At 41.3% G+C, this 20,854-nt stretch overlaps 2 protein-coding genes across 4 annotated transcripts; one reads left to right on the top strand and one right to left on the bottom strand.

The window, feature by feature from the left end:
* Positions 1 to 4,052: 4,052 nt before the first annotated feature.
* On the bottom strand, positions 4,053 to 7,095 carry LIG4 (DNA ligase 4). The gene has a single exon (XM_033171532.1). The coding sequence runs from the start codon at positions 6,963 to 6,965 to the stop codon at positions 4,233 to 4,235; it is 2,733 nt and encodes a 910-aa protein (XP_033027423.1). The 5' UTR covers positions 6,966 to 7,095; the 3' UTR covers positions 4,053 to 4,232.
* Positions 7,096 to 9,648: 2,553 nt separating this feature from the next.
* On the top strand, positions 9,649 to 16,622 carry ABHD13 (abhydrolase domain containing 13). Of its 3 annotated transcripts, none has more exons than XM_033171509.1 (2): positions 9,649 to 9,748; positions 15,409 to 16,622. In XM_033171509.1, the coding sequence occupies exon 2, from the start codon at positions 15,444 to 15,446 to the stop codon at positions 16,455 to 16,457; it is 1,014 nt and encodes a 337-aa protein (XP_033027400.1). In that variant the 5' UTR covers positions 9,649 to 9,748; positions 15,409 to 15,443; the 3' UTR covers positions 16,458 to 16,622. The 3 variants fall into 3 exon arrangements, with proteins under 3 accessions (XP_033027400.1, XP_033027409.1, XP_033027392.1); XM_033171518.1 differs by lacking the exon at positions 9,649 to 9,748 and adding an exon at positions 9,778 to 9,894; XM_033171501.1 differs by lacking the exon at positions 9,649 to 9,748 and adding an exon at positions 10,270 to 10,409.
* Positions 16,623 to 20,854: the final 4,232 nt, after the last annotated feature.

Raw genomic sequence — 20,854 nt, 5'->3', positions numbered from 1 at the left:
TGGACCAAACACGGGGGCTCCCTATGGCTGGACCGGATGCTGTATGTGGGTGAAGGTCTTGTGGGGGGATTGTTTATTTCTCAGTGTAAGGTTTTTATTGCTGTTTAAGGTGGTTTACTATTTGAGGGGGGGTTGTTGCTGTTTGAGGTTTTCCTATTCTGTTCAAATAAAAACCTCTTTTCCCTCATATTGTCCACAAAAAATCCTTTAAAGAACCTGCAGTGTTAACTGGCAAAACAGAAGCAGAGAATCCTTGGGGACCAAAGAAAGAAAGGACAATTTTATACCTGTTTGGTCCGGCTTTATTTGTAAGCAAGGAGGAACATGGCCAAGAAACCCCCTTGGCCTATGAAAGAATATGGCTGCTATAGTAAGTCAGGACATTTGAATACTTGGGATTATTTCCCTTAATATAATAGGTTCATGTTTTGTAACCTTGTCTTTGTTCATCCATAATGCACAGAAGCTGGATATGAAAGCATAATGTACTTTCTTCTGAGCGGTAGCAAGATCCCAGGGGGTTCCAGGCGCTCACCCAGGGCTTGTGCTCCTTTGGAAATATGAGTTATTCACCTATTTACACCTTCTGTCTGCACAGAGGGAGTCTAGATCTTCTAGTATCTCAAGTAGTAATTGTTCCCTATTGCAGTACAGCACTGGAGTCAAAGGCATTTCTCCCTGCCAGACTTTAGCCAGCCTGCCCAAGAGGGATCTCTTTTTCTCTCCCCTCTTCTTCCCAGCACACCTTGCTAATGACTCCCTTTCCCTGTCACTTCAGATCCAGTCACCCTGGCAACCTTCTTTCTGCCCAGGCTCAAGATTCCTCTTGGAGGGACGTTTTGTCATGTTAATGCCTCTATTTCAGGTGTGGCCCTGGCTTGGAAAGGAAGCCTAGCATGCATTTTTTTACTGGCCTGCAATTTCCCCTTCAATATTCCAAATAATCAAAATTCTACCATTTATTAATGTCTAGGGTTGAGGAGGTCCCGTCCCCCAGCACATCTATAACAATAGTTCCAGTTACTACCTTCACATACCTGTGCTTTATTTAAACTTTATTTTAGGTCTATAATTGTATATGGACTATGTATAATGTCACCAGGTTCTATTAAATGGTGTATTTTGCAATATCTTATACAACCAGGGGGGGCTGCAGGAGGAGGCATCTATTTTGGGGGAGAGGTGGCTCTGAGACCAGGGGCTGCTGCAGTAGCTGCCCAGAGGACTAATAATAATAATAATAATAATAATAATAATAATAATAATACTCCGCCCATCTGGCTGGGTTTCCCCAGCCACTCAGAGGGAGATGGGCAAGGAGAGGAGGCTGAGGGAACACTCCACAAGGGAGGGTGTTCGAAGAGATGAGGGGCTGCTGGCTTTGCAGACAAGGGGTGACTTAAGTGGGCTTCTAAGGATTGAAGCCTGTGTTCCCACAGGGGAGCCACAGAAAGAATGTACTTGATCAAGGAAGCCAGGGACTCAAAAAAGGTTGAAAACCTCTGGCCTAGAGGAAAGTCACAAACTTTTTGTGATTCTGCCAGTCTCTGCTTCCTCCCTCTGCATTTGTAATATTAAGGGGTAACAAGGCTGGTTTGCAATACAGGGGTGTAAGTGCTGAAAAAAATGCTGATTCCCACCACCCTCACACCAATTTTAACAATATGCATTTATTTCTATTTGAGAGAATGAGGGGGGGCATCTTTTAAAAACAATTAATTGGCAGGATTAATCTAAACACTCCTTACTTTACTTCAATAACACTCTCCCTTCCTACTCTGTAATGAACAAGCACTTTCTCAAGGCTGCTGCTCCATTATTGGCAATCTTTGGAGGGGAGGGAGGGCAGCTAGTATGTTACATTGCATGAGCGACAAGCAAGTTTGGGTGAGCACACAAATGCCAATTTTTATTTTTATGACTTCAAAAACGGGACAAATTGGGGGTCAAACAGGACAGGAGACTCCATGCCCCCCAAACAGGACTATCCTGTTTTTAAGGAATGGGTGACAACCCTAGTTGACAGGATCCTTTCTGACATGCATTTTGTATTATTTCATGTGACCAGGCAGGCTTTTAAAAATATATTATGGATTGGGATCGGCCGAGGTGAGACGGACACACAAGGCTTACTTGAGAGTTGCTGCTGTTAAGGCAGCTGCCTTTGGGTGCCCTTTCTCTGCCACAGGATTAGGCCAGGGAAGGATTATCCCACTGTTCTCCACACATCTCACCTGCCAAGGGAGAAGCCACATCTGCCGGCTGTCATGGGCCAGGAGTTGGCTTCACCTGGTGAGCAGCAGCCTGAAGGAGCAGAAGACAAAGTGACTCCACCTGCTGCTGATCAGCCTTCTTGCTCCTGAGGAGAACCAGCTGCCTCCAGCTTTCTTTCTTTTTTTAAAAAAGGACAGAGTGTTTTTGAGAAACATAGTGTCTCAAGTACAAGGGGCAACTCTGGACTGTTGGATTGGCTAGTGTTGTAGTCCTGTGCTGCCAGCCACGGCAAAGCTCAGTGGAGCGAGAAGCCAGCCAACCAGCCGAGTGTCAAGGGGGTACTTACCTGGAGGCAGAGTCTGTATACAAGGTCCAGTCCAGTTCTAAGGTCAAGAATATCTCGGTTCACGTAGTCAGACGATCCAAGAAAGCCAAGCGTCCAAGCCAAGGTCACAAGAAGCAAGAAGCAGCAAGGTCTGGCCAGGAACAACAAATATTGTTTCCAGCAACTGAGGCTGGAAACCCTGCTTACAAAAGCTGGAGCTTTCTGCTGCTGCTCAGCAGGTAAAGCCGATTCCTGGTCCATGACACCTGCCTCCCGCTTGGGGGGGGGATATAAATGTGAAAATATAAATACAATGCAAGAAAGGGTATGTGTTGATGTATTTTAGTTGGTATGTGGCCTAAAATATCAAACCTTTTTCCACACTTGATCTGGAATTAAAAAAGACAGCAATACTGTATTAGTGTCTTCCCCTTTGGCTTCGAAAACCTAATGAGTGATTATGTCACCTAGTAGAAAATTTTAAAATGTTTGGATAACAAAGACTCTTCAACGTTAGTATTGTCAGAGTTCAAAATATATCAAAAAGTGTTCTTAGTATACTTGAAATACATCAGAAATTACTCTCAGCAAGTCTTTCTGATTTCAAAATCAGAAGCAGTCGTTTTTAAAAAAGTATTTTATTTGTATAGTTATTTACAGAGCTTTCTTTCAAAGGATGAATGCCTGGATTTAATTTTTTTAGACTTTTAAATTCATATTATAATCCGCAAACTGCAATCCCATGACCCCAGGAATATATCCCAAGAGTCCGAGGAAACATCAGAGCTCCCCCTCCATCGATGATGGAGAAATAAAATGTCAGATTCACCACACAACAGTTATGGAAACATTAACAGCTTTTGAACATTGGTAAGGGCCCCAAGCTGCTGTGAATCTCTCCCCCAGTTTCCCCCAAAGTTTTTTCCCAGTTGGAGGAAAATAGTTATTTATAAAAACATCTGGTAAAAGGACAGGAGTGCAAGATTACATATCCACCCTCATTTCTTTCCTGCCAGGAAGAGCAGAGCTGGAGAAGGCAGTTCAAACACCGTCTGTACCACCTCTGTAGGACTGAAGTCTAAAAATACCTTTGTGGGACAAGCCACAGTGGAGACGCCTGTGTCCTCACTGGTAGCTGTGCCAGCAGAGCTCTACAGAGCCCAGCACAGGGACTAACTAGATCGGGCTTCCTCAATCTCAGCCCTCCAGATGTTTTGAGACTACAATTTCCAACACCACTGGTCCTGCTAGCTAGGGATCATGGGAAATGTAGGCCAAAAACATCTGAAGGGCCGAGGTTGAGGAAGCCTGGACTAGGTCCACAGGACTGGAGGTGGTTACACTTGCTTGGTTTATAGTCCTATTGGGTTTAATTAGACTAAATTACTTCAGGTCCACTTTCTCCAGTTTAACTCATTTGCAAGTTGGGTTATTATGTTTAACAAATATTTGACCAAAGCAGCTATATAAATGTGCTAGCAACAGCTCAATAAAATGGGGGTGGGGTGGGTTTTTTTTAAAATAACCTAACTCTCAGCACTATACCCGAAAGCTTTTCTTTCATGTTCATACTTGTGAAACTTTATCTACAAACTTCAAAATGAAGTGAAGTATTAAAAAGAGCCTGGCAGAATGCTTTAAATAGATAAATGAAGTTAACAAAAGTAAATAATTTCCTATTAAATGAAATGATTTAAATTAAGTAAAACTTTTCATTTTGTAACTTGCCAGTCTTTATAGAATCCTTTACCCACTGCTCAGACAAAATTTTAAACTTCCTTTTGAATGTTCTTCTCACTGTCTTTATCTCCTTCAAATGAGCATGATCTCCACTGATTACATGGGACACACCCTCTTCAAGCTGTTGAACCACTTTTGCTCCATGAAATCGAAGTATCAGTGCTGCAGTTAATAGTTTTGTTTGTTTAATCCTAGCACCTGAATTACTCAATTCATCAGGAAGAGCCAGGTAAATCGTGTGCTGCCTGAACATACTTAGCGGAGAGCTTTCCCATGAATAACGTGCTTCTATGTCAGCAACCGCATCCTGAGAGATCTCTGCCTGAAAGTTATTCATTCTTGAGAACACCTCCTTTAGTTTGGCAATATCAGTATCACCTGTGTAACTATCACCATAGCAGTCATATTCACAGGCAAAATGTTGTTTTGTTTCTGGAGACATGTGAATCATGAAATCAAGCTGCCAGGGTACAAATGTTTTGGACTGAAAGCACTGTAAAAGCCACTCCGCTCTCACAACATCATACTTGTCAGAAGAAATAATATTTTTCACTCTGACATTCTCAATTCCTGCAATCACACAATAGGTGTCCAGGCCAGGATTCTGGACTATGCTGCCGCCAAATTCCGCTATTTTACTTTCCAGCTGATATTTTGAATATTTTTGTGTCCCTGTCATAACACAAAACTCAACATCTTCAAATATACTGGAAATCTGGTTTACATTTGAAAGATCAGGAGCTTTAAAATGATCCATTAAACCAATTTTTTTTTTAATCTTGGGCACAGTTTTACGTTTCTTTCCTTGTGGCTCATCATTATCTATATCAAAGTGCTTAGTCGCTAGCTTTCCACAAGCTTTACGTCTGAGTTGCTCTAGAATGTCAAGAGTCATACAATCATGCCATTCTTTATCTTCTCTTATCCTCTCAATACGAGGGAAACGTAATGTATAATCAGTTTTGTACATATCACTGCTCACAATCTCAGCTGCTTTAATTTGGACGATGACTGAATTACAAGGCTCAATATAGACTTCAGGCTTCTCAGTTCCACACAAGATATTAAAAGGAGGGTCTCTTTTACGATAAGGTTTCCAATATTTGGCTAATTTCAAGCCAAGATCACGAAGTTCTTCCATAGTGTAACCAGAACCAACACGACAAATGGAGTGGAACACTGATGGTTTTTCGCCAGGTGGAGGAGTCTCAGCAACAGCACATAAAAAATGTGACATCATGCCACCACGAAGACCTTTTCCCCAGTAGCCCCCAACAATTAAAAGGTCTAGTTCATCCATTAGCCCACTAACATACTCTGGTTTGATCTTGAACCATCCTTCCCCACGTTTGTCCGGCTTGTAAATTGACATGGGATCTTTAACCACAATTCCTTCTTCTCTGTGATCTATTGCTTCATTTAGAGAATCTATTACTTCTTTCTGAGTGTTAGCTTGATTTTTAGGAACAAACTGCAAACGACCTTCTATTGGTGTAAATATCTTATTCAGCATCTCATATCTTTTGCTCAACATCTCATGACCCAATTTTTGGTTATTAATCATTAAAACATCAAACACACAGAAGCATGTCTGTAATTCTGAATCATCTGACATCTTTTTGATGTCAAATTTGCTACCCTTCTGTACAAAGTTCTGTGTGGTGGGATTGTAGGCCATCATTTCACCATCCAGAATGCAGTTCTGAATATTATTGTTAAAGATATTATGAATATATGGAGTCAATGAACCTTCCAAGGGAGAAGCTCCAAACTGCTGAGTATAATCATACCCATTTCGGGAAAAATACTTGTAAACATCTCCATCTTTGTGCATCTGCATTCGCTCACCGTCTAATTTGGTTTCTATGTAGAAACTCTGGTGGTTCATTTGTTTTTCAATCTGTTGTACATTAGCAATAGCAGCAAGCATCGGTTTAAAGGCAGAAAATAATGTAATAGAAACATCACTAAGAAATACAGAAGGATTGTGTAACTGTCTACAGACTTTCTCCAAATCAGTTGTAACACTGTGCAACTCTGCAGCATCAGGATGAAAGATGGAAAGTAAGGTTTGCTGGCTGACACCAAGTTTCAAATCTTTTATGATCATCCTGATCAACCATTTCTGTTCAAGTGCTGAACTCTGAGTTATTAACTGAAGAAGGCTCTTCTTGACCAGATCCCTCCTTTTGGCAGCATTATTATTAGAAATGGAATCTAAAATATCGTTCACTTGTTTTATGGTCAGTTGACCTTTCCTGGGACATCTTTGTTTCAACACAAAATAGGCAATCATAGCAAAATCTCCAGCATCTCCCCGTGAGCCAGTAGGTGTTCGATAATTTAAGAGTTTTAAAGCATCTTTTCCATCTTTGGGTAAATTTAACAGTTCAATATAGAATTTAGCAAGCATGGTTTCTTTAATTCCATAAGCCATCCTCTCTCTTTCCAACTGTGGAAGAATAAGCCTCATTGCTGGATAAAAAGAATCTGTTACATCTTTCTCATTTTTATGAAGAGCATCATGATATTTCCTCCAAGAATCTAAAAACTCCTTGAAATTCTTGGTTTTCTCAGGTCGGGATTTGCATTTTTGTATTCGTTCTAAAGTCGAACAGAGATCTTCAAAAGGAACTTGTGATGCCACAGTTAGCTGGGAAGAACAGGAAGTAGAGCTGGAAGACATCTTGAGTATTTCACTACAAAAAGAAAGAAAATGGCAAGCTTGTTTTCAAATAGTACAACTCCCACCTTATTCCTGCTTTTCCTTGAATTAGCCACATAGCTCTACATTTAAAATGAATTAAAATCTCAGTTTTATTACACAACAATCGTAGTAGACAGAAGCAAAAGTTTCATTTGGGGCTCTATAGTTTAGAAAAATGGAAAGATGATACATACATCATTTTATTTGTATGCCATCTATGCATGATGTGGTAATAGCTGTGGAGGGATTTAGGAAGTTTTTCTCTTCTCATAACTCAGGGTTACCCTATGAAGCTGAATGTTGGGAAGAGAGGCAAAAAAGTACTTCTTCACACAGTGCACAACTAAACTATGGAATTCATTCCTGCAAGACATAGTGCTGACCACCAAATCTGATGGCTTTAAAAGAGGATTAGATAAATTCACGGAGCCATAATGGAAATGTTCTATCCCCACAGTAAGATGCCATTTGTCTCTTAATGCTAGTTGCTGTGACTAGAGATGTGAAGGCCTGGGGAAAAACTGGGGAAAAACGGGTTTTTTTTCCCCTGAAGCCTTTTTTGTCTTTCCCAGAAATATTGAAAAAATAAAAAATAGATTATGTTATTTTAACATGATGAATAAAATATTTTAAGATAAGGGGTTCAAATATTTTATAAATCATTTCTAAAAAAAATATGCATGGTATCAGATTATTCTAATTTCTGTGAGGACAAGCAAATCCTAGGTTACAAACTGAACTCTCCAATGCAAGAACAAGATACATTTCTTCCTTTAGGGGGTGCTGTTGTCACCAGAAAAGAAAAAGGTTTCCATTTTGTTTTTGCATGTGTGTTGTATGCATTGGTTCTGCTCCTCTTCACTAGGCCTCAAAGCACTGGAAGAAAATATAGAGCAACAAAAAGGGCCTGAAAGTATATACTTAATTACGGCTCAGAAAATGATTCTGATTAAACTTAATGCCCATTCATTGAAATTTGGTCCCACTTCTTCAGTTATCTTTATGAGAATGTTTTTTAAAATACCGTGGAGAGGAAATATGACTAATTGTTACTTCTGGATTTTTTAAAAAAATTGTGGAGTTTTTTTGTTCTACATAAACTAGTAAACAGTTCAGGAGATTGTTGCTCCATTTGTTACAAATACAAATAAATATTATTTTAAAAGTAAAGTCTGTTTGTAATAATTGTTTGGATACACTATATTTTTAATATGCTAGTTGTGATAATTTTATGCCCATTAAAATTGTCCATAGTTATATTTTATGTTTCTAAAGTAACAGAATGACTTTCAATCTGGAAAAGAAAAAAGAAGAGCTAATGTAGCATTTTTTCAATTTTTCCAGAATTTTTCATTTTTTTCCGGGGGGAAACCAGGGTTTTTTTCCGAGCGTCAAAATTTCCGGAAATTTTACATCTCTAGCTGTGAATCACAAGTGAGGAAAGAGAGAGCTGTTGCTCTCATCTCCTGTGTGGACATTCTTCCACAGCGTTAGCCACTGATAACAGATGCTGGACTTGAGGGGTCAGTGGTCTGATCCAGCTGTTGTTGTTGTTCAGTCGTGTCCGACTCTTTGTGACCCCATGGACCAGCTAGATGACTGCAATGTAGTGGCCGAAAAAGGAGAGAGCAAGAATTTATTTGTACCCCGCCCATCTGGCTGGGTCTCCCCAGCCACTCTGAGCGGCTTCCAACAAATACTGAAATACATTAAAATATCACAGATTTAAAACTTCCCTAAACAGGGCTGCCTTCAGGTATTTTCTAAAAGTCAGGTACTGTAGTTGTTTATCTCTTTGACCTCTGGTGGGAGACACACAAGAAAAACGATAGAAAGAAGTATCTCACCGTCTGCATAGGCCGTATTTCCAGGTTCACTAGAGAACAATGCTGAAATATCTTTACAGTTTTAAAATGTGGGAGGAGCACGTCGCAGACACCAATACAGAATTCTTTCCAGTAGCACCTTAGAGACCAACTGAGTTTGTTCCTGGTATGAGCTTTCGTGTGCATGCACACTTCTTCAGATACACTGAAACAGAAGTCACCAGATCCTTAAATATAGTGAGGGAGTGGGGAGGGGTATTACTCACTATATTTAAGGATCTGGTGACTTCTGTTTCAGTGTATCTGAAGAAGTGTGCATGCACACGAAAGCTCATACCAGGAACAAACTCAGTTGGTCTCTAAGGTGCTACTGGAAAGAATTTCCTATTTTGTTTCGACTATGGCAGACCAACACGGCTACCCACCTGTAACCAATACAGAAGTCAAATGCTGACGTAGCTGCGCCCGCCCGCAAGTGTGTCCCAACCACTTCGGGGGTCACTGGCGGCGGAGGCGACCCAGCAAGAGCAGCCTGGGGACTTCTCCTCCCACATCCAGCCAGAGGCCCCCGCGGTGGCAGCCCAGGGGTCTGGCTGGGAACGAGGCAGCTTCCCACGTCGCTTCCTTCTCACCCGACGAGCTTCCGCGGGGCGGGGCGCTTCTCCTCCACCTCCTTCCTCAGCTTCGGCCGAGCAAGTTCCGCCCTTCGCATAGAGACCAAAGCACAGCCTGCCTCGCTGCGCGATGGAAGAGCGGCTGCGGCCTTCCCGCCCTGCGCATGTGCGTGTGCGAAACCTCGTCTGTTCTCGCGGAGTTTCCTTCTGCCGCGCCTGCTGCACACTGATAGGCGCTCCCTGTCGAGGCGCTCGTTGGAAACCTTTGTCCTTCGAACTTTGACCCGGAAGCGTTGCCGTCCGTGCCGGTTTCCCGGAAGTGGTGAGTGGGCGAGGAGATTCCCGTCCTGGGGGGCGGGGAGGACGACGGAGGAGGAAGGAGCGGAGCGCGGGCATGTCCTGCCCAGGACCGCAATGAGGTTGGCGCGTTGGGGCTCCATCAGCCCGAGCGGAGCAGCAGAGGCTCAGGTAGGGGAGGCCGGGGAGCTGCGGGACTCTCTCCTCTTCCCTGCGCTCCTCGCGGCGGACGGCCTCGTCCCCCCCCCCCGCCGCCTCCGCCTCACCTGCGCCAGCGCCCGGGAGTTCTCGCTTGCCGCATCGCAGCAGGTAGCGAAGCGCGGCTTGCCTTGCGCTTCGTGCGCAGGGCGGCGGCGGCGGCGGCTCTCGGTTATCCAGGAAGGCCCCTTTCTCACGGCTGACACCTGCCTCGGTCCCCTCACGAGTGAAAGCTCCCTCCTGCCCAGAGCCCACATCCCGCGCCTCGCACAAAACGCCCACGCGCCTTCGACGGCAGCGCAGCCCGGCGCCGTCGGTTCTGACCGGTTGCCGCTCTCTCTCTGGCCTCGCTACGTGAGGATCTGCCGGCAGTATCATTACTTAGCGCTAAATTACATTATTTGGAATTTAGCCCTGCTGAGTTTGTATAGTATCTGAAATAAATGTACTTCGCAGTTCCAGTTTATTTCAGTGGGATTTGCTTCGATGTGAGTATGTTCACGGTGGTAGAATGGCTTTGTGCATGTTTACCTGGAAGCCCTGATTTTTCCAAGTAGTAATACATGTAGCCTCCAGTCTATTATAAGGCAAAAGTTTGGCTCTATGGCAGTGGTGGCCAAATTCGGCCCTCCATATGTTTTGGGACTACAACTCCCATCATCCCTAGCTAACAGAACCAGTGGTCAGGGATGATGGGAATTGTAGTCCCAAAACATCTGGGGAGGGCTGAGTTTGGCCACCACTGCTCTATGGTGTCATTCCAGAAGCTTTGGTGATATCCACAATAGAAATCCAGGAAAGCCGTCTGGGTATCTCTTATGTTTAAAAATGTAATGTATCATTAATTTTTATTTATTTAATAGCCTAAAAACTTGATTGTGAAAAATCACGTCATTCTGGAAACATCACTCTGGGATGCATAGTTGAGTTGTGAGTTCTCTTTTGTAAGTGAACATTGCAGCCTGCGATGCCCTATTTAAAAAGCAACTCTTAACTGGAAATTAATAAGAATGATGACTGATGCAAGATGTTTTCCAAAGCTACAATTACTTATTTGATAAATTTAGCAGTTATTAATGTAGCCTCATTCCTGTTTTTCAAAATTAACAATTATGATAGTGAGGCAATACTGGCTAATACACTTCCTTTTGTAACTTGGCACACCATCGGTACTCCTTTAAGTGCTGTATCTCCTGTTTCTGGATATGAAGGCCTAACAATACAGTATCCACTTGAAATGGAGCAATTACAACTACAGTATATGCAGTATTCCAAATGTGGCTGAATCATACATTTTGTGTGTGTGTGGCTATGGACCTAAAGGACTATGGAACTTCCCATGTGTGGTGGTGCAGGTGACTGTCTCTGCAAGCTTTTAAATAAGCATTAGTATATTTCAGATGGCTTTTACCTAACATATGCTGTAATCCTATTTGCTTTAACCAGGTAGCTTAGCAGGTTTTAAGTGGTGTTTTGCTGGTTTGATAAGTTGTTTTATTATTATAGGTTTAAATTTTCTGGTATTGTATATTCTGCTGCCAACACTACTACTAACTCAAATCATTGTCGTTCCTGGCCTTTTGATGCTACACTGTTCAGAATGGGGTGACCAACTATGGTCATGGATGGGGTGGAAGGGGGTAACTAGAAGAGCATGAGGGAGATGCAAGCAGGGGCCCCTAGAAGCAGGGGGTTTGAGTGATCAAGAGACATCAGGAGAAGGAGGGCCTTCCAGGACAGGCTTAGAGACTGAGAGTCACAGTGTGAGTGCCAACTTAGAGGAGTCGGAGGTTGGCCCTGCTACGCAGCAGCAAAACAATCCCAGTCCTGCTGGCTTGCCTCCCCCTCTGCCACCCTACTCAAAGAGAGTCCTGCACATTGCTGAGCAGCGGCCCAGGCAGGCCCAGAAAAGGAGCTTGCCCCCTCAATGGAGATTTCATCCTCTTGGGAGAGATCCAGAGTGAAAGGCTAGAGGTGGGAAGCTCAGAGCTAGTTGTCAGTTTCAGCAATGTCTTAGCTAGATTAAGATGAACCAGAGGAATCTGCTGTGTTGTTATTTTGGGTTCATAAAGAGCTAATTGCATTCCGTGCCTTTCGTGTGTGTGCCTGCCCTGGATTGTTGATAGCTCCTTGACAGTTGTTCACAAATTTATAAAGATACAGGTTTGGGAAACTACCCCCTCTAAATGAGTAAAAGACATATTTTGTGCACAAAATTTATTTCATCTTCAGCTAAATCCCCTATCTTGTCTTTAATTGCTTTACAAAGATCAATAAAATCTAACAACATTGTTTTTGTTGTTGTTTAGTCATTTAGTCGTGTCCGACTCTTCATGACCCCATAGACCAGAGCACGCCAGGCACTCCTGTCTTCCACTGCCTCCCGCAGTTTGGTCAAACTCATGTTGGTAGCTTCAAGAACACTATCCAACCATCTTGTCCTCTGCTGTCCCCTTCTCCTTGTGCCCTCCATCTTTCCCAACACCAGGGTCTTTTCCAGGGAGTCTTCTCTTCTCATGAGGTGGCCAAAGTATTGGAACCTCACCTTCAGGTTCTGCCCTTCCAGTGAGCACTCAGGGCTGATTTCCTTCAGAATGGATAGGTTTGATCTTCTTGCAGTCCATGGGACTCTCAAGAGTCTCCTCCAGCACCATCCATCACAACATTGTTTTAGGTAGTCCTATATTTTTATTTTATTGGTCCTCAGTTACCAGGCACCTGTGTAACTTTATCTATCCCATTATTCTGAATGGCTTTAGTTTGGAGTATTTAGGCATTTTGAGTATTGTCTATTCTATATCATGCTAGCTGGGATCCAGAGCCTCATTATGTGAAGGCACATCTGTTTCTAACAGTTTCACTTGATTCTCTAATCCTGTTCTGCACCCCAGACATATTGTACTGTTTGTGAGGGTAGCAGCTGCTTTGGGGGGGGCATAACGACTGGTGGGGTGTTCAAAAGATGCTAATCAAATAGTACTTATTACAGGTGGGTAGCCGTGTTGGTCTGCCATAGTCAAAACAAAATCAGATATCTGAAGAAGTGTGCATGCACACGAAAGCTCATACCAGGAACAAACTCAGTTGGTCTCTAAGGTGCTACTAGAAAGAATTTTCGATTTTGTTTTGACAAATAGTACCAGGTGGCGCTGTGGGTTAAACCACAGAGTCTAGGGCTTGCTGATCAGAAGGTCGGCGGTTCGAATCCCTGCCACGGGGTGAGCTCCCATTGCTCGGTCCCAGCTCCTGCCCACCTAGCAGTTCGAAAGCACATTAAAGTGCAAGTAGATAAATAGGGACCGCTCCAGCGGGAAGGTAAACGGCGTTTCCATGCGCTGCTCTGGTTCGCCAGAAGCAGCTTTGTCATGCTGGCCACATGACCTGGAAGCTGTCTGTGGACAAACGCCGGCTCCCTTGGCCTATAGAGCGAGATGAGCGCCGCAACCCCAGAGTCGGACACGACTGGACCTGATGGTCAGGGGTCCCTTTACCTTTACCTTTTTACTTAGTGATTGTATTCAGAAATGTGTCATTTAAGCAGCTCCAGAATTTTTTCTGCTTTTGCTATTGAGCTTTGGAGTTACTTCTTGTAGAAGGTCATCTCCGCACTTTATTACACATTATGCTCTCTGAAGAAATACTAATGGCAGTGATTACACACAATATTCTAGATTTCCTTCCCCCAACAGTATTTCAATTTATTTTTCTTGTAGTTAGATTGACTGCTGGAACCCATTACTTATCAGGAGGAGGAGATAAGGGGACACAGAAAACCCACAAAATACAGACTGAAGCTTTGGTTGAATCAGGGGTAGGCAACCTAAGGCCTGTGGGCTGGATACAGCCCAATCACCTTCCCAATCCAGCCCGTGGACGGTCTGGGAATCAGCGTGTTTTTACATGAGTAGAATGTGTCCTTTTATTTAAAATGCATCTCTGGGTTATTTGTGGGGGCTGCCTGGTGTTTTTACATGAGTAGAATGTGTGCTTCTATTTAAAATGCATCACTGGGTTATTTGTGGGGCATAGGAATTTGTTTATATTTTTTTCCAAAATATAGTCCGGCCCACCACATGGTCTGAGGGATGGTGGACTGGCCCATGGCTGAAAAAGGTTGCTGACCCCGGGTTGAATGCATTTTCTACATGATGGATACCTGGAAACTCGATTCAATGAGAGACAATTTTCAATTTGAACAAAGAAGTATATAGGCAGAAATTCCAACAATCAGAGCATTCCAACAATATCATTTGGTTACAGCTTTCATGTCCTTGTCTCCCTTGCAATCCAGTATCATAGATTCAAACAATTTTGTGAACCGCCCTTAGATCTTTGGATGAAGGGCGGTATATAAATTTTATTAAAAAATATAATTTGGATCTACCAATCATTCCCACCTCTCTGCCAGATACCCAATACATTATCAGCAGAGAGCAGTCAACTTTCTGCAACATCATTTGCAAATTAACTGTTTTAAATTAGACTTGTTAGGATTTGACCTTGACTGTTAATGTGTTGGCTATTTCTGTGTTGGGGGTGTGTAGGGCTGACAAGGGTTAAAGAAAGGAAGATTTGGTGGTTGGGAGGGTAAAGGTAAGAAGAAAGCAAGGGGACAGGTGGATAAGACTCAGTGGCTTGGGTCCAAAAGTGCCCTTCTGTGAGTGGAAAGATGGGCTCTTTTAGCTGAAGAAAATTGCACAAGAAAAGTGTACAGAATTAAATTCCAGAGTTGTTATTCTGTTAGCACAAGTCTTTGCACAGTTGTTTACACAAGATGGTTTGCTTCTTTTTCTTTGAATTCCATACCTTTCTATTTCTATTTCAGATAACTTCACATTTGCATAGCAAGCTCTAATTGGTGGGAAGTATGCAGCCATTCTTTTTTGCAAAGCTAACTATGTATTGGGAACTGCCTCCATACATCCTAGCCATTATGGATTGCTTTGTGATGAGAAACATTTACCGTATATACTCGTATAAGCCGAGTTTTTCAGCACATTTTTTGTGCTGAAAAAGCCGGCCTCGGCTTATACTAGAATGAGGCGGGCGGCGGCAGGGGGAGGAGCAGCTCGAAAGGAGCCCTTTCGGGCTGCTCCCTCCTCCACTGCCGACAGTGGCAAAGACAGAGGAGGAGGTAGCAGCCCAAAAGGGCTCCTTTCGGGCTGCTCCTTCCTCCCCCTCCGCTGCCAGCACACGCTATACTCGAGTCAATAAGCTTTCCCTTTTTGTAGTAAAATTAGGTGCGTTGGCTTATACTCAAGTATATAGGGAATAAAACAACATGGGGCCTCCTCCATCTCTGCATCGTATCTCGTGTAAATGCACTGCATGTTGTGATGTAGCTTCATACTTTCTGCAGTGCACCTATAAGCATGGAGCCCACATGTCTTTTGCACTACATAAAGTATAGGTATAAATTACCTTATACATTTGTTGTCCCTTTTTAAAGTTGTTTTTTAAAGAAGCTTATTTATTTTCTTTTTTCAGGCTTCATATGGACTAAAGATTCATTGACTACTATAATGGAAAAATCATGGATGCTTTGGACTTTCATTGAAAAGTGGCTCCTTGCATTGGTCTCATGGTCCTGGGCCCTCTGCCGTATCTCTCTCTTACCTTTGATAGTAACTTTTCATTTGTATGGAGGCATGATATTACCTCTGTTAATATTTGTATCTATTGCAGGTATATTATATAAATTCCAGGATGTGTTGCTTTATTTCCCAGAGCAACCTGCTTCATCACGACTTTATGTCCCCATGCCTACTGGCATCCCACATGAAAATATCTTCATCAAAACCAAAGATGGTGTGTTGCTCAATCTGATTCTTCTCAGAAACACAGGAGACAATTCCTCATATTCACCTACTATCATTTACTTTCATGGAAATGCAGGAAACATTGGTCACAGACTACCCAATGCTTTGCTGATGCTGGTAAACCTGAAAGTAAACTTATTGCTTGTTGACTATAGAGGCTATGGAAAAAGTGAAGGAGAAGCAAGTGAGGATGGCATCTATTTAGATTCTGAGGCTGTGTTAGACTATGTGATGACTAGATCTGATCTTGACAAGACAAAAATTTTTCTCTTTGGACGATCCTTGGGGGGAGCAGTTGCTATTCGCCTAGCATCTGAGAATTCCCATAGGATTTCTGCCATCATGGTGGAGAACACATTCCTTAGTATCCCGCATATGGCCAGCACTCTGTTTTCTTTCTTTCCAATGAGGTACCTTCCTTTGTGGTGCTATAAAAACAAGTTCCTCTCCTATCGAAAAATAGCTCAGTGCAGAATGCCTTCACTCTTCATCTCTGGGCTTGCAGACCAGTTGATTCCTCCAGTTATGATGAAGCAGCTTTATGAGCTTTCCCCTGCTCGGACTAAGAGATTGGCAATATTTCCAGATGGAACTCATAATGACACTTGGCAGTGCCAAGGCTACTTCACAGCACTTGAACAATTCATCAAAGAAGTTGCAAAGAGTTATTCCCCTGAAGAAATGGCAAAAATGTCATCTAATGTAACAATAATATAACTAATTCCTGTCTTTCTGTCAGATACAACTGCATTGTACCTGGATTTGTAGAAAGTGATAAAGAATGACAATTTTTAAAAGTGTGTACTTTGTCTTGTACTTATCTAAAGAGCAAAATTAAAATGGAGATCTAATAAATTATGAGCCAGATAGTTTTTACACTTAGCATTATAAATTAGTGATGTTTTTGATAAAATTAATCTTAATTTCCATTTCTTAGATTAAGACACATTAATAAACTTATTGCTAAAATTTAAGTTAACCCTGGGGGAGATCTGATGCGGTGCAAGGGGGATCCACTTGTGCAATGGGACTTATTTCCTTTGTAGCCCCCCCCCCCTTTCCAAATTTTGCTCCAAAGGATTATAGGATCCTCCATAGAGCGGGATGGGATGGGGCAGGGAGAAGAGAAACCGGAAGTTTTGTTGCATAAGCAGATTTCTGTTGGGCAGGCAGGCAGACATCATTGGATGTTGCCCACTGGTTTTAAGAGAAGAACAGAGCTGTTGCATGCAGTGCAGGGTGGATTTGATTTAAATCATGATTTAAATCACTAGTCAGTAAGGCTCAGGGTGGATTTAAATCAAATCAGATTTTTTTAAAATTTAAATCGGATTTTTAAAATTTAAATCCACCCTGAGCCTTACTGACTAGTGATTTAAATCAGTTTGATTTAAATCAAATCCACCCTGGTGCAGTGTATGTTTTGGCTGCATAGGTAACCATGATTAGTGACACACTCTAGCTAGAGCTTCGGGATGCATGATAAACCCCTGAATTCTTTTGTTACACATCTCTGATCGTGTAGTGTGCTTAACATTATAAGTAGCACTAATGGCCCCCTGGGCTCCTTTGGGAGGAAAGGCAGGGTAGGAATTAAAAAAAGTTATGGAATTACACTATTCAGTATGACATGGCTGCATTCATTGCTTATTACATCCACATGCAGGATGAATGGAAAAAAGATGCATTTAAAGTTAATATATTAGTGTTGATATTCTCATCCAGTCATGAAGACAGGCTGACTAGTGTTCATTTTGCTATGTTTGCTATCCTTGTGCATTGTGCCTCTTGTGCTTCTTCCCCTAGAAGCCATGAGTGCTAAATGCATCAAACCTAAACTCTGGTTGGAATATTGCTTTCTACTTAGCAATATGGCAATTGGGAGAAGTTGGACTACAGAAAAAGGGTGGTTTTTCTTTTTTAATCTACTGTCTAACATTTACTTCTGCTTTTCATATCAAACTCCTCTTTAACTACAGTATTTTAAAATGTTTAATTTAAAAGTTTTCTTGTAGGAGAATTGGTTTTCTTTCATTGTAGCATGGTTGTCATTTTCTAAACACTGTTGACAGATGTCATGTAACATGAATACAACTGAAAATATTTTGGTTATTAAAGGCCAGAATCCTAGGCGAATTTCTCAGGAAATAAGTCCCACCAAACAACAGGACTTCCTCATGAAAATATACTTGGGATTGAGCTATTAAGAGGGCCAGACTAAGTGATGAAGACGAGTATTAAATAATGAGTTTAATATAGAGTATACTTTACAAAATCCAATTACTTATTCTATTAGGATATCGTGTGTGTGTGTGTGTGTGTGTGTGTGTGTGTGTGTTGTTTTATTTTTGCTTTATAAACAATGCATTTATTGGGGGGAAAACTGGGCTTTTTATTTTCCAAGAAAGAGAAAAAACAGTTTACCCACTTAGACTGCTCCAGAAACTTACAGAATGCAATTTTAACCACTCATTTTTTAAAAATGCAGTAAAATAAAACATCCAGTTTTGAAAACTGGTTCTGCTTATTTGAAGAGAGCATAAATCAAGTATTATGCATATGCTTGTGCAGGAAGTGGAAAACTAATGGACAATACTCAATTGTTAGTCATACTCGGAGTATACACATTGATAGCAGTGGACTGAAATTTCTTAAATCCATTGAATTCAGTGAGTATGACTAATATTGGATATCACCCCTTAGAACCAATATTGAGTATCTATTTGAGCACATTTTCTTTCTGTTTTTCCTCTCTGTATCTTCTCTGACATAATTGTTTCCTGATTATTCTTCTTCCAACATCTCATTCATCATTCTATTAACATTTATTATATTACACAGAAATTGCAAATAATCTCTTAAATAATTTGATATATTTCAGCAACTACAGCATTTGTACTTTGCCATTCTTTTTGTGGTATGCTATTTTAGCTTCATCAGTTTTGGAAACATGCCTCTATTAGTGTTCACAGAAAGTAAATTAAGCCTGATACAAAACCTTCAGCATTAGCATACTGTGTAGGATGTAGATCATACCATCCACAGTCATCGAAAGCGTGAAGTTAAAAGAGTGCAGGAATGCTGCAATGACACCCTAGACAATGATCAGTGTATTATTGGCCTGAGTATTGGTTTGGAAGAGAATCTTACAGTAATTATCTTTTTATAATGATATGTGTATTTGCTATGTGCACTTTGACTTTGCTTGGAGCTCATCTTGTAGAAAAAATATAGGTTATATTATCTTTTGAATGGAGAATGATTTGTTGACTCCCCAGTTATGCCTGAAGAGATAAGAGAAGCTTATGCTTTCAAGTAAGTACTTGTGCAGAGCTAGAGTATGATGCTTATATGAAATTTGTACTTGTTTTCACAATGAGAATTTCCATAGGAACTGTATAAAGCCCCCTTCCATTTCAGATGTCCCCCTACCCCTTCAGGAAGGTCAGACTTTTAAATATAGCACAAGCTTATTGAGTCCAATTGTAATGACAGATATATTGTTTTGAATACATTTTAATCTTTGATAATTCAGCAAAAAATCTGGATTCATTTATGGGACCAGTTGAGGGTCTGTTCTCAAGGTTTTGTGCATTGTGGCACAAGGTGATACTGAAATCAGAGTAAGGATATTTAATGTCCTTTTGGTGCTCTTACTTATTTGCTAAGGTTATATACCCTATCTTCTGCCTTGGCAGATCCACAAAATTAAGACTATTGAAATTTCAGTAAAATTCAATTAGAAAATAAGTACTGTATGGGAAAACATTATAGATTTTTGTTGTTTGTGTAACTTTTTGCAAATGACACAAAACTTTATGGTAGAACTCTTGCCAAAAAATAAATTTGCTGCATGCAATAGAATTAAATATACTTATGGATTCAATTTTGAATGTTTCACTTAGATCAGAACAAAAATTAAAACTGCAGCCATATGTATTTTCACTTAAAGTAAATATTGTTGAGTTCTGTGAGATTTGCTTATAAGTGAACATGTTTAGGGCCAGACTGTTGGTGTATGTGTGTTTTCTACAGATTAAAAACAATACCAGTACTTGTCATTTCATATTTTTAGACATGCATTTAATTAAGCACTTTCATTTCCATTTTAATCTGCTTTTTTACAATGGTAGATTGATTTTCCTTTTACATAACCTCTATTTTTATGTACTAACATATGCAATAAATTGATAACACCTACAATTGCTAATAGCCTTTTCTGTGTGTTTGTTGTTTTTGAGTATAATTGATGTTTGGTATATAGCATGCCCTGTGGAGTAAGCTTATCCTTTTTTGGTCAGTGCGTCAAAATTGTTTCAGATAGACTCTTCTTCCTTACTTCAATATGTTGTAGCATGGCATATTAATACGATTACTATTTCACATCCTTCAGTTTCTCTTGTTATGCTGCTGCCTAATCCTGGCACATGGCACCTGAATATTTCACTTTTGAATGATTATTTCAAAAGGCAAACACAGGCTCTGAACTCCGGGAATCAGCTCTTTGGGCTTCAGGCTCCCAAGCTTTCTTCCCACCACCCACTCCTTAATTTGGAGTTGGGGAGTAAATTGAAGAAGTTGAAGTTGACCTGGAAAGGGGAGAAAAGGGCCAGACATTCATCCAAATTGCACAAATTCTCAGGAAGCACTAGTTACAGCAGAACCAACACTATGATGCTGCTGCAATCGCTTAGAGAACAGCTCCATGCAGTCACAGCAGCAAAGACTGGAAAAAATGAATGCTGCTCTTGTCAACTTCAGAGCCCCTAGTAGTTTGCTGACTCCCCTCCTCCCTCCGTGCCATTGCAAATTATTGTGAGGGGCAGGCATAGAAAAATGTTAAGGTGCATCAGGTTGATGGGCTGCTGGTACACCACCTGTATTCTGTGACAGCAGAGGCTTCCTCCTCTCCCCATCTCCCCTTTTAGAATGAAAGCTGGAAATTCAGGCCAGTTATTAGCCCAAAGAGATGCAACCAAACCCTAGAAAATTGGGTCTTATGCTAACCCATATTTTTCTAGTCAAGAAATACGGATCTAGTTCTTTTACACTGAAAGACTACTAACTGATACAGTTCTAATATACTTGGTTTGCATAACAAGAACATTACGAGG

This window comes from Lacerta agilis, chromosome 1 (assembly GCF_009819535.1).
Source record: "Lacerta agilis isolate rLacAgi1 chromosome 1, rLacAgi1.pri, whole genome shotgun sequence".
Lineage (NCBI taxonomy): Eukaryota > Metazoa > Chordata > Lepidosauria > Squamata > Lacertidae > Lacerta > Lacerta agilis.
This window is presented reverse-complemented; position numbering and strand designations above follow the sequence as displayed.

Coding starts and splice junctions, on each gene's coding strand:
- LIG4 (XM_033171532.1), bottom strand. CDS start 6,965: ATGTCTTCCAGCTCTACTTCCTGTTCTTCCCAGCTAACTGTGGCATCA.
- ABHD13 (XM_033171509.1), top strand. CDS start 15,444: ATGGAAAAATCATGGATGCTTTGGACTTTCATTGAAAAGTGGCTCCTT.